This window comes from Penicillium digitatum, chromosome 1, assembly GCF_016767815.1.
Source record: "Penicillium digitatum chromosome 1, complete sequence".
NCBI lineage: Eukaryota > Fungi > Ascomycota > Eurotiomycetes > Eurotiales > Aspergillaceae > Penicillium > Penicillium digitatum.
In genome coordinates, this window is record NC_089384.1 from 1,517,711 (window position 1) to 1,530,130 (window position 12,420).

General features: G+C 48.8%; 7 protein-coding genes across 7 annotated transcripts; 4 read left to right on the forward strand and 3 right to left on the reverse strand.

Moving 5' to 3' along the window:
* Positions 1-116: 116 nt before the first annotated feature.
* On the reverse strand, positions 117-595 carry Pdw03_2853 (Cytochrome c oxidase assembly protein COX16; the record flags this gene model as incomplete). Its single annotated transcript, XM_014682167.2, has 2 exons — positions 117-197; positions 272-595. The coding sequence occupies 2 exons, from the start codon at positions 593-595 to the stop codon at positions 117-119; spliced, it is 405 nt and encodes a 134-aa protein (XP_014537653.2).
* A 139-nt stretch (positions 596-734) lies between these two features.
* On the forward strand, positions 735-4,474 carry Pdw03_2854 (Nuclear pore protein (Nic96), putative; the record flags this gene model as incomplete). The annotated part of the gene is made up of 7 exons (XM_014682166.2): positions 735-739; positions 943-959; positions 1,013-1,514; positions 1,590-2,256; positions 2,312-3,293; positions 3,358-4,088; positions 4,148-4,474. The coding sequence occupies 7 exons, from the start codon at positions 735-737 to the stop codon at positions 4,472-4,474; spliced, it is 3,231 nt and encodes a 1,076-aa protein (XP_014537652.2).
* A 401-nt stretch (positions 4,475-4,875) lies between these two features.
* Pdw03_2855 (Riboflavin-specific deaminase) lies at positions 4,876-6,702 on the forward strand (the record flags this gene model as incomplete). The annotated part of the gene is made up of 1 exon (XM_014682165.1): positions 4,876-6,702. One exon carries the CDS (start codon positions 4,876-4,878, stop codon positions 6,700-6,702), a length of 1,827 nt encoding a protein of 608 aa, XP_014537651.1.
* Positions 6,703-7,064: 362 nt separating this feature from the next.
* Positions 7,065-8,756, forward strand: Pdw03_2856 (Ran exchange factor Prp20/Pim1, putative; the record flags this gene model as incomplete). Its single annotated transcript, XM_014682164.1, has 2 exons — positions 7,065-7,877; positions 7,932-8,756. The coding sequence occupies 2 exons, from the start codon at positions 7,065-7,067 to the stop codon at positions 8,754-8,756; spliced, it is 1,638 nt and encodes a 545-aa protein (XP_014537650.1).
* A 378-nt stretch (positions 8,757-9,134) lies between these two features.
* Positions 9,135-10,109, reverse strand: Pdw03_2857 (Replication fork protection component Swi3; the record flags this gene model as incomplete). The annotated part of the gene is made up of 3 exons (XM_014682163.1): positions 9,135-9,638; positions 9,706-9,784; positions 9,880-10,109. 3 exons carry the CDS (start codon positions 10,107-10,109, stop codon positions 9,135-9,137), a joined length of 813 nt encoding a protein of 270 aa, XP_014537649.1.
* A 341-nt stretch (positions 10,110-10,450) lies between these two features.
* Positions 10,451-11,275, forward strand: Pdw03_2858 (NADH-ubiquinone oxidoreductase subunit, putative; the record flags this gene model as incomplete). Its single annotated transcript, XM_014682162.1, has 5 exons — positions 10,451-10,510; positions 10,593-10,609; positions 10,663-10,868; positions 10,940-11,142; positions 11,201-11,275. 5 exons carry the CDS (start codon positions 10,451-10,453, stop codon positions 11,273-11,275), a joined length of 561 nt encoding a protein of 186 aa, XP_014537648.1.
* A 255-nt stretch (positions 11,276-11,530) lies between these two features.
* On the reverse strand, positions 11,531-12,310 carry Pdw03_2859 (APOBEC/CMP deaminase, zinc-binding; the record flags this gene model as incomplete). Its single annotated transcript, XM_066100302.1, has 5 exons — positions 11,531-11,610; positions 11,666-11,763; positions 11,820-12,028; positions 12,079-12,183; positions 12,236-12,310. The coding sequence occupies 5 exons, from the start codon at positions 12,308-12,310 to the stop codon at positions 11,531-11,533; spliced, it is 567 nt and encodes a 188-aa protein (XP_065955702.1).
* Positions 12,311-12,420: the final 110 nt, after the last annotated feature.

Sequence of the window (12,420 nt, forward strand, 5' to 3'; positions counted from 1 at the left end):
TAATGTACATAAATGTACATAGGAATGAGCTCATACGCTAGGTGAGGTCATGAGGAAAATGTGCTTTCGTCGCGTTTGACTATACCAGAAGCATTCGGGTATCTGAATTCAAAGCGTTACAGTCTTCCATCCGGTTCACCTTTGAATCGCTCTACTCGCTTCTGCTCCCATTGGTCGAGATCTTTTGCCATGAGCCTCTGTAAGCGTCCATATTAATTAGTATTCAGTTTAAATATCAGGCAAAAATTCAAGATCAATTAACAATACATACGTAGTATTCCTCCTTTTCGTCGCCTACAATCCTCCTCCGCGGGTTGCGTTTGATACCCTCTTCCCCGTCGGGACCCTTGAGTCCGAGGTCAAATGCTTCGTCTTGACTGAGCTGCTTGACTTTGCGATCATACCGCTCATATCGCAAGGCAGCAGCAGGTGTCAAAGCAAATGACCCAGCTACAATAACGGCCATAAATGGAAGTCCGAAGAGAATGAAAGGGTGTCTAGCCAATCGTGCCCGGTAAAAAGCACCGAGCCGTTCACCGAGGGACGATGATTCTGTAGCTGCTCGACGAAAGGTTTTGGATTGAAACACAGGCATTTTCGCGTATCAATGTATTGAACGTTATTATTGATTGAAAGACTGAACGGAAGGTTTAAATGGGATCAATGATTTCGGGCCATTGAGAAACAAAGCAACAAGAGGACTTCGGGCCATCGGTCAATTAATGATCCGGAATATGAGGTTGAATTGTTTAGACGGGAACAGCCTCTTCAATTGGCTTTTGACACCTATTGACTCTTAATCGCCGGGCCATTATTTTACCGCCATAAAGGTAGAGCTCCGCTGAAGCTCCGTTCTTTGCTATCCGAAGACTGGAAAAAATCCACTGTCGTTCTTTGCCGTTACAGAGCTCTCAGTGTGCAGTTTTCTTGACCTTTGATCAGCACCTGTTTGCTTAATTGTCAGTTCGAATTGAACTAATTTGGAGAATATTTTCGCTGAAATCGTACCTAGCTTTTCTTTTTTTTTGGGTTTTCCAAAGTTTTCGAACCCACCAGCCCTCCATGGCTTCCAACACCGGTTCTCTCTTCGGAGGGGGTGCTCTTGGAGCCTCGACATCCCCACAGTTGAACAGCCTCTTTGGCGCAAACAATTCGACCACAAGTCCTTTCGCAAAATTTTCTGCTACAGGTGCACAAGGCGCGCAAACACCGTCTCTGTTCGGAGGTCAATCTCAGGCCCAGCAACAGCCCGCTCAAGCCCCAACCTTCGGCCAGACTCAACAAGCTAGCAACCCGCAGACCCAAGGACAACCTCCAAGTCAGTCAACACAACCTGCATTTTTCAACAGTCTATTAGAGCGTGGAAAAAAGCGACCATTGTCATCGGTTATTCAGAACAACAACTTCGAAGACGTGCCCAGTCTCCAGTTAGGCCTGGACGACATCCGAAGGAAGGCGCGAGAGCTAGGCTCCGCGGGACAAAAGGATACCTCAAACGGCAAGAACACCAAAGCGTGAGTTTCACCTCCACCACCTTGTCACACCATTCTTGTTATTGACCTTGGCTAACCTTGCCATATTATCAATAGTCATTATCTTCTTGCAGCTTCCGGCATATCCCCCGGGCAAGCATTGCGCGACCTCAAATCCATGGATCCTCAGGCATCTCTGGCGGCCCCGGTGAGGGAACTGGACCAATTTGACCCAGACAATCAAAGATTTTTGCGGAATATCCAGCAACGTGGCCGACAAGTCATGATCGCAGAGGGTCTCACCAGAGCTCAGCGGGACTTCGATGCTTTTCTAGAGGAGAAGGTGGACATGGATTGGGAAGACCAGCGTGAAAAAATATTCCACCACTTCGGATTATCGCAGAAAGACGCTACCGGCGCTGGAGGGCTGAAATCTACCACGAGGGGTGCCTTTGGGCGGACGGCAAGACAGTCTAAGCAAACCGGAGCTGCCCCAGCCAACGGACCCTCAACCGTATCCCGCAGAAGCGTATACGGGCGTTCCGGCCTCGAGAAGTCGGTGATTGGCACACCTGGGGCCGGCTTGGCAAGCCGTCAAATATTTGAAGACCCAGTAGAGCGAAATGTAGGAACTGCGGCCCACTCACCTGATTTCAGGTTCCAACGGGAAAAGATGGGTCACTACGCCGAGAAGGTTCAACAATTAAACCTCGCCAGACTTCAGGGAAAATGTTACCCCATACTCGACGAGTTTTCATATGTTGAAGTACAAGCCGGTGGTGATGTAAGTTTCAAGCTCTCCCGCGACATAGATGTTCGAGCAGCTAATTATTTTTTAGGTACCTCGGCAACTCTTCAATGCATACCAAGCCTTGATAAGAATTGTCCACGAAAAGCCAAACATCATGAACACATCGGAGCCCGGAGCAGTGAAGGAGCGACAGTATGCCGAAGATTACCTTGAAGAATCGTCTAAATCTCTCAAATCAATTGAACTGAAGAAGCAAATTCTTGAAGGCTCCAGGGGTTTCCTCGAGAGCACATTCTTCGACGAAGTTGAAACCGCCATTGCCAAAAACCCCCGGGAAGCACAATTGGGAGGAATTCCGACCGTGGTCAACAAGATTCGCGCCTATATCCGTCTTCAAGCCGCAAGGAAGGATCTGGCACCTGACGGGACTGAGCTCCAAATGGTGAACCAAGACTACTGCTGGATTCTCATCTTCTACCTTCTTCGATGTGGTTTTGTGACTGAGGCAGCTGAATATGTTAGTCGGGACAGCGGGTTCCGGTCTTTAGATCACAAATTTGTGACCTACATGACAACCTACGCACAGAGCAGGAGACTGCCCCGGGACTTGCAGCAAAAGATCAACGGCGAGTTTCAGCAACGCTCACGGAACGCACCTGAAAACACTGTCGATCCTTACCGAATGGCATGTTACAAGATCATTGGTCGCTGTGATCTCTCGCGTCGTCGCTTGGATGGTGTAAAGCAGACCGTCGAGGACTGGATGTGGCTACAATTCAGCCTTGCAAGAGAGGACGATCGCGCTGAAGAGGTTGCAGGTGACGTCTTTGGTCTAGAGGATATTCAGACCGACATTCAGGAAATTGGCCAACGTGTCTTCACCAAGGGCAACGAGGGACCCGGTGGCTATGGAACTTACTTCCTGCTGCAGATATTGGGAGGAATGTTTGAGCAGGCTGTGCATTACCTCGGCACCTATGCTCCAGTCACTGCCGTTCATTTCGCCATCGCCCTGTCCTATTATGGCCTCTTACGTGTGTCCGACTTCTACACCTCTGGTGAAGAAATTCGTAAGCTTGTCTTCTGCCATGACGTTATGACCTTGCTAACATCAAAATTCCTTGCTGTGTATAGTCTCCTTTACCGTCAAGCAATATCCCCAGATCAATTTCGGATATCTTTTGACCCAGTACACCCGAGAATTCCGCACTGGATTTGTTGAAGCTGCCATCGATTACTTCACGCTGATCTGCCTCAACGCAGATCTTCCAGGTGCTCTGGGCAAGTCTCAAGCATCAGTCTGCCACGAGGCCCTGCGAGAGTTCATTCTAGAGACCAGGGACTTCGCCAAATTGCTAGGCGATATTCGGGCGGACGGAACACGCTTCAAGGGAGCCATAGAGCAACGTCTCGATTTGATCAAATTGGTCGACCAGCAAGAATTCTTGAAGACCATTACGGTTCAAGCTGCTGCCGTGGCGGATGATAAGGGGTTAATCACGGATGCTGTGCTTCTTTACCACTTGGCAGAGAACTATGACCGTGTCATTGACATTATCAACCGTGCATTGTCAGATGCGATCGCGATTGAGCTAGGCGGTGCCATGCCGAAGCTGCAACCCTTGCGCCCAAGGGTCGACCAAAATCAAGATGAGCCAGAGGCGTTGGAAGCCGGAAGCAGCCTCAGTTTGACTGCTGTGGATGATCCAGGCATGCTTGCCAAGAACATGATCAGTCTTTACGATTCGGACATAATGTATTATGGACAAATCCGACAAGTCAACCGCGATGCTTGTGGGTTGCTGCTGCGTATGTTGGAAGCTAAGACCCAGGTTGAAGCCGGCAGATGGGCGCCAGCTCTTGATGTATGTGTCTCTAACCCGTGGTTTTTACTTGATGGTTGAAGTACTAATGAATGTAACAGGCTATCAACGCTTTGGGTATTCTCCCTTTGCAAGCACAGGGCTCCGTGTCGTACATTCGAAGCACGGCCCAAGCCTTCTCGGCTTTACCGCCCATCATTTCACGCAACGTCGGGCCTGTCATCATGTGGAGTATCACATGTATTGGCTATGAACGCCAAAAACGTACCTTTGGGATGTACGACAGTGAAGTGCGGCAGGGATTGGCGGATACTTTGCTTGTCATGGCCAAGGATCTCATGATTTTCTCGGGAATGGTCAAGTACAAACTGCCGCCACGGGTCTATGAGACTCTTGCTCGTGCTGGGGCGGATATCGGGGCATATTAAATGTGATTTGAGATTCCTCTGATAATGCAATTGAAGAGAATGCAATGGTCAATCTTTCTAATGATTTCTATTTGGTTTCTAAACCTGAATCTAGTTGCAATCTGTAGTTTATGTTCCTCTGGTAGGTAGTACCTTCGTGATATTTTGACATACTACTAGCCACATATTCCGTACTCCGTACTGAGGAACCAGTTGACTAGTTACCTGTGGACCTCAGAACGTAACATGTCCGGGCGTTCATGCTTCCGCCCCACCAAATCCTACCCGAGGCTCCTTCTCCGACATTTTGCTCTGCATCGTATATTTGCATCTATCTGGGGCTACTCCCCAGTGAAATGGCCATTTCATTGCCGTAGCTGGGAATACAGAGGTAAAATTGTATTCTGCCACGCTTCCCGAGGATGGACCATGCCTCCAACGCGTCTGTCTCGAGCTTAGAGGCTTCTGGCAGCGAGGCAGGATCCTCACAAAACGGAGCTCCCGTGCAGACGAAAGACGTCTTGGGAACAGACCAAGAGATCGAACGAGCCTGTGGTACACGAGATGCGATGGACGAAGACCTGCCCGAAACCACAACCCTGATCAACCTATCCGGTGCCCTTGATAAACAAGCATCACACGGGGACGAGAATACGCCAACACAGCGCAGTGCGACCATCGGAGATGCTCACAGCAACGCATCAACGTGTCAAGGCGCAAAGGCTACCTCTAGCCTTTTCAGCAATCCGCCGAACCTAGCGCGCATCCGCAAGGTCCTATTCGAGTGCAAGGACCCGATAGAAATCAGTCTTGAAGAGTTTGAAACATACTGGCCTTTTATTGATAATGTATGGGTCAAACAAAGATCTAATGCGAGCAAAGAGGGACATTGCACCACCGATTATTACATGTGCCGTCTACGGCGTCCAACACACCGCACATCTGAAACTCGCCCCTTGCCAGAGGGCAAGCGCCCTCGCAAAAAGCGAGTCCGAGAGGGGGGAATCTGCAATTTTCAAATCAAGGTTGTCCGGTTTGAAGGTGCATACTCGACTGTCACTATCGCGAGAACGCCGGGAAGTTGCAACATCCACTCGCATGACCTTGACTACATTGACCGAGTAAAGCGGAACTCGGGATTAATGGAGTATGCGCGCAAAGAATCTGTGAAGGGATATCTCCCTTCCTCGATCTATACAAAATTCCAAGAAGAACCAGATAAGCTTGGGGAGGCTGGAGGGCGATTCTTCACGGTGACGGACGTCCGCAACATCTCCGCCAAGTGGCGTATACAAAATCCAGAGGTGAATCTGATTGCCCACGAGGGCTATGAATACCAAAAGGGTCATGGTATTGTTAAAACTCAAAGCACTGATGGTGTCAACGAGGTTTCCTCCCAAAAAAAACCAAGCTCGATCCCGTCAGCTTTGCCCCCGGACACACTATCATTCCCCCAATTTTCGCTAGACTTCTTACATCCTTATCTTCCCAATCACTCGGAGCGCCGAGAATTACCCCATGTCACATTGTCATACGCATCGTCAATGGACTCCAAGATCTCTCTTCAACCAGGGATGCAGACGGTATTGTCTGGACCGGAGGCCAAATTGATGACCCATTACCTTCGCTCCCGGCATGATGCCATTCTCGTTGGAGTAGGGACTGTTCTTGCCGATAATCCAGGTCTGAACTGCCGTCTGGAAGGGGCTGGTGGATTTGGAGGCCTGGGGAGAATGTGGCAACCACGGCCAGTGATCATTGACCCTATGGGCCGATGGCCTATTCATCCTGAATGCCGAATGTTACGTACTGCCGTTGAAGGCAAAGGCAAAGCTCCATGGGTTGTGTTATCTCCAGGGGCTCAAATCAACCCCCAGACACTAGTGATGCTCAAAGGCTACGGTGGAGATTTTCTCCGCATTGTAGAATACAATCAACACTGGCGATTACGCTGGGAAGCCGTCTTTCGTGCCTTGGCATCTGAAGGCATTAAAAGTGTCATGATTGAGGGTGGCGGTACGGTTCTGAGTGAATTGTTGAACCCAGAGTATACAAGCTTTATTGATTCGATTATTGTGACGGTTGCTCCCACCTACCTTGGTCGTGGTGGAGTGAATGTCAGCCCTGACTCGAAACAAGATCAAGAGGGTACCCCCAATGCTGCCTTGAATCCACGAGATGTTAAATGGATGCCATTGGGACAAAATGTGATAATGTGCGGCAAGATTCGCGAAGAAACAGCCCATTGATGGCTTAGTGTCCTCTTCAAAAGGGGATAATTCCATTAAAAAAATTTTATTCATTAATTCAATTCAACTCATAGATATAAACAGTAAAGAAACATTGAACATATATTCACGTAATAACGCGTAACATCAATCTACCTAAGTAAATGAAGGTAAATGAATGTAAATGAATCAGCCCATTGAAGGTGGCTGGGAAGAGAATGTGCTATTGTTTTGGCTTGTGTTTTGGCTTGGCACCGTCTTTTTTTTTTACCCTTTTCCATACCTTTTCCCTTTTACTCTTTCAATCCCAGCTTCATACATTCCACTCCCCTCTGTCCTTTCTCATTCTTTGCTATTCCTAATAGCTCTCACTCTAAGGCAAAATGCCTCCTAAGAAGAACACGTCCAAGTCTGTCGAGGCTTCGACGGAGACGGTTAAGAGAAGTACTCGAGTACGCACCACCGCCAGACAGGCTACTGTGACGAAGACCGAAAAGCCATTGAAAGAATCTACGAAGCCTGCAAAGTCTGCTCCAAAGCCTGATGCGAAGCAGGCCGCGAAGTCCACGAAGAAATCCACAAAGTCCACTGAGAAGCCAAGCAAAATGTCATCTATTAAATCGACCTCTGCTACGAAGAAGCGCAAAGCTGATGAGGATGAGGAGAAACCTCGCGAAATCAAAAGATCCCGTGTCGCGCAACCCCGTCAGCCAAAGCCGAAGGCCAAAGTTGTCATCAATGAGGCCCCAAAGACCAAGCTGAATGTATTTGTCTGTGGTGAAGGTAGCTCTGGTGAGCTGGGTTTGGGCACAGCCAAGAATGTTATCGATGTGAAGCGCCCACGTTTGAACAAGCTTTTGTCTGCTGAAGAGGTCGGAGTCGTCCAGGTTGCTGTCGGCGGAATGCACTGTCTAGCTCTGACCTATGACAACAAAATATTCTCCTGGGGCGTGAACGACCAGGGTGCGCTCGGAAGAGAAACCGAGTGGGACGGCGGTTACAAAGACATTGAAAACGACAGTGATTCCGAGTCAGACGATGAAGACAGCGGATTGAACCCCCGGGAGTCTATTCCTACTGCTATCCCTGCCACCGCTTTCCCCGAAGGCACTGTCTTCGTTGAAGTCGCCGCCGCCGATAGCGCAAGCTTTGCCCTGACCGATGATGGTCTGGTCTATGGCTGGGGCACCTTCAGAGTAAGATGATCTGACTACCTTGGGTCGGATTTATTTTACTAATAACCATTTTAGAGCAACGATGGAATCCTCGGATTTGACGCGTCTTCTCGCGTTCAAACAACCCCAACTTTGATCTCGTCTCTGAAGAAGATCACACACCTGACTTGTGGAGCCAATCACGTTCTTGCCCTGAACGATCAAGGTCGCGTCTTCTCGTGGGGCTCAGGACAACAGAATCAGCTCGGCCGCCGGATCGTGGAGCGCAACAGGTTGAATGGCCTTCAGCCTCGAGAGTTCGGTCTTCCCAAGAACATTGTCCACATCGGGAGCGGCTCATACCACTCATTTGCTGTTCACACCACTGGCAATGTCTACTCTTGGGGATTGAATAGCTTCGGTGCAACGGCCCTCCGCGAGGGCGCCGGGGACGACGAAGCTGCTATCGTGCATCCTACCCTCGTTGAATCACTTTCTAACAGAGATATTTCCCAAATCTGCGGTGGTGCTCATCACTCAGTTGCTATCGCCGGTGATGGTGAATGCTTGGTTTGGGGTCGTCTCGACGGTTTCCAAAGCGGCCTGAAGATCGATACACTTTCCGATGATGCCGTTATCAAGGATGAGCGTGATCGCCCCCGTATCCTGATCGCACCTACTCCCGTTCCTGACATCAAGGCTAAGGTTGTGGCGGCTGCCTCGGATCATTCTCTCGCCATCGATGCCGAAGGTCGTGCATGGTCATGGGGTTTCTCAGCTACATACCAAACTGGACAAGGTACACAGGATGACATCGAGGTAGCTACTGTTATCGACAACACTGCTACTCGTGGAAAGAAATTGAACTGGGCGGGTGCAGGCGGTCAGTTCTCTGTTTTCACAGAGCCTGCCAGCGTATGAGGTCAATTTACTCCATTGGCCTATCCTTTATTGTAACATCTAATGTCTCTTTTTCTGCCTTCTACGTGTTGTCTCGTTCTCAGAGCAGTACATGAAGAGTTGCTTTGCAATCTCCAGTTATTCTGCTCAGTTAGCATGTTATTTGAAATTGACTCCTTTTCTCCAATGTAATCCAACGTGCCATCTCTAGCAATTCAAGTTTTAGACTCAGCCCGCGTCCAGTTGTTCAATCCTTACCTGAGCTATGCATGGTCTAGCTGATTTGATTAAACAGGAACTAGCTTATGGTCTAGCAGCAATCGGCGGGCTTGTCCCAGGTTTAAGTGTTTTCCATCGCTGTCATTAAAATTTATCGTACAAGGTAAGGTGCCTTGACAACTACATCCCAAGCTCCTTCATCGCTTCATATTCAGCGTCATAGTTGTCATTATCATTGTTTGGTCCCCGTGAAGATGAGACACGCATATCGGGGGTAAAATCAGTCATAGGCTCATCTTGTTCTCTGAGAAGATCCTCCAAATCATCTTCCTCGGGCTCGAGCTCGGGGTAGCTGATTATAGGTCGTGCACTCTTGTTTGGGTCTGGAAGAAATAGATCTTGGTCGGCAGCCCCTTCCTGGTCCTGAACCATCGCAGCTGGGTTATGATTGAGATCTTCAGGATTCTTGAGGAGGTCGCGATTTTCGAGCTCTTCTCGTGTAGGTCCAGAGCCATTAAAACCCCTCGGTTTCTCTTCTTCTATCCATTCTCGTCGCATAGCCTGGATGCGTTTTGAGTGTCCCAGTTTCTCAATCATTGCCAGACCGTCTGCAAATTTTGCGCGTGGAAATAGATCATCGAGCCATAGCTGGTAAAAGTTGAGCAGGCGTGCGGCATCCTTGAACTATAACGAACTCAAGTTAGTTACGCTAGCCACACCGTAGGTATGTTTTATAGTCAGTAGAACGAACCTCTTGTCCTTTGCCCTTGAATTTTAGCCTCTGTCTGGCAGTATGGCGCAGTTTGGGTATACCCGGTTGTGAGAGTAAACTGGCCTTTTTATCAGCATTGTTATAGCCCTAAGCGGTCTCCCAAAGCAAAATGAGATATCTCAATCAAGAAACAAGGTAGCACGCGGAACTCACCGGCCCTCGTCTAATTTGACCACAGGGTGTCGTTTCTTTGTGACTTTGACTTCTTCATCAAGACCCAAACCGAGAGCAGAGTCCCCTGTCCCCGAGGCCTTGGCACTGTTGGCATTGGGGGCATTTTCATCTGGAATAATTTCATCCAAACCAATGTCATAATCAAAAAGGTCATCCAAATCGCCCGCTGTCGGTGAGCTTCGTCGGTCTGAAACGTTCGCGTTCGCCATAGTTCCACACACGCACAGACGCTGTTTTAAATGCAAGTACGTCAAGGGATCGATTTGAGAGGATCAGGTAACTGGATGTTTAACAGAAAAAAAAAACAGCACCAGGATTGGAGTAGTCCAACTTTCATGTGAGAAATACTATCTTGGGATCCCATGTCAATCAATCAGATGCGGCCTTAGACGCGTGACGCGAGTGACCTGTTATCTACGCTCTTATTGGCTGTCAGTCCCCTTGTCCGCCTTACCTAACTGTTCTAAGCCATATTAGGTTAGCTTCGTCCTCTTCCTCCAACTCCCAGAACTTCAACCTCGAATGCTTGCACACCTTCACTTCAAGCAACATGGCGACCGATAACAAAGCAGCCATTGTGCCCTCTAAGCGGGCTAACACTGACTACCCGGTATGATTGATCCATGAGCCGGGACTGCTACTTTTCCGTCCCCGAGTTGTTTGCGTACGTCTCTTGCTAACATGTCCCACAGTTGATCGACTCCGACCCGTACGCTTTACCCCGGATTCCAAGAGTTTGGCACAAGCTTACAAATTTTTCAGGCATTTGAAACGGGTGTTCGGATATGCCCGGCCTTCCGACTGGGCCGTGGCTGGCGGCATGGCCTCCGCTGCTCCTATCTCTTTCTGGATCATGGAGAGAGCAAGCCCATCGCATGTAGGCCGTGGTGGCTTCGCTCCCGTTATGCGACTTGCAACAGCTGTTGGTCTACTTGGCGGTCTTCACGTTCTCTATCAGCGATCTTGCCGTAAGCCATATCCCTCCACCTCAACCCTCACACGCTTTTCATGGATGACATCTCAACTCACAACTTCACAGAGCGCTTTTACGGCTTCACCGAGAATGCTAGAGAAGTCGAAATGGATACTCGTGAAATGGTTGACAAGGTCAAGAAGGGCGAGCCTCTGTACGGTAAATCCCAAATGTCGTCTCACCTACAAGGCATGGCAGCCCGCAACTCGCGGTACTCTGAACTTTTCATCCATGTTGTTCCATGGTTCAACTTTGTCAACCATGACCAGGCAAGTTTTCCAATTCAAGGCATTTAAACGGGGATGATATTGATTGTTTTTGTAACAGCATGGCGTGGACACTGCCAAATACTACCAGCAGGCCGAGCAGGAATTGGAGGCAGAGCGCACTGGCTCTTCATGAATAGACACCATCAGCTAGAAAGAAGAAAAAAAAGAATGATGGGCAGCCTTTCCGTTCAGTATTGCAGATTTCTAGCATATCCGATTTTGTGTGTTTTGGGGGGCGCAATTGATATTCACAATACAGATTCCTGTTCAGACGCTCTTCGAGATTTCTTTTGGAATTAGCAATTTCCCACTCGTAACAAAAGCAAATGTAATCTAGCCCTGAAGATATCGAGTAAAATAACGTTAAGAGACATCCCGAATCCGAGGCCTACCAAGTTGATGGCGCTTCATTCCCATCTTCAAATCTAGTGTTCAACTCTCGATTCTTTTTCGGTCTGGGGTTAGGAGCTGGCACATTATCAGCAGGTAATCGAGGTTGTTGTTTGTGCATACTCAGTCCTACCTTTTTCGTTCTCCTGTATATAGAAACGACGAAGCAACATGATTGCTTCTTCCCTGAACAGCCCTCCGTAGACAGGGTATGATAGGTCAATTGAGGAGCTGAATTCGATTAGCCTTGTACGATCGGTTGATGGCGTTTCTTGGGATGCGCTGACTCGGAGTGTAATGAGAGAACACCTCCAGTGCCACCAAATCGATCATTGGCGCACCCAAAGTATACACTGCGGATGCGGTACTGCTTCAGCGCGGAAGCACACATCACACATGGTTCAACCGTAACATAAAGATCAGTAGATTGCAATGCTGCCCTAGGGTAGCTTTGAAGCATGTCTGCAATCGCCATAAACTCGGCATGTCTCGTTCCCTGGGGATGTCAGCAATTCCTGTGCATTGAGACCTTTTGAAGTCACCCACATTCATAGATCTGTTGGTGTCGTTCATGCCAGACCCCACAATTTGATCGTCGTGCACCAGAACACAACCAACGGGAGTTTCGCCTGACTCAAGAGCCTTCTCGCCCTGAAATATGAATGAGCATGTTTTGATTCCCCGGCATCAAGAAGTTTCGTACCATCAACAAGGCTTGCTTCATGAAATGCCCATGTCTCGAATCCTCCGCCACAACGGAATCACCCTTGAACTCCATAGCCAATTCGAAGAGTGTCTTCTCTTAAAATTTTGGATTTATTTGAGTTAGCTCCAACCACTGGTGGGGTAAGTTGCGGTTATGAGGAAGTGAAGGAGTCAGAGGAGGAT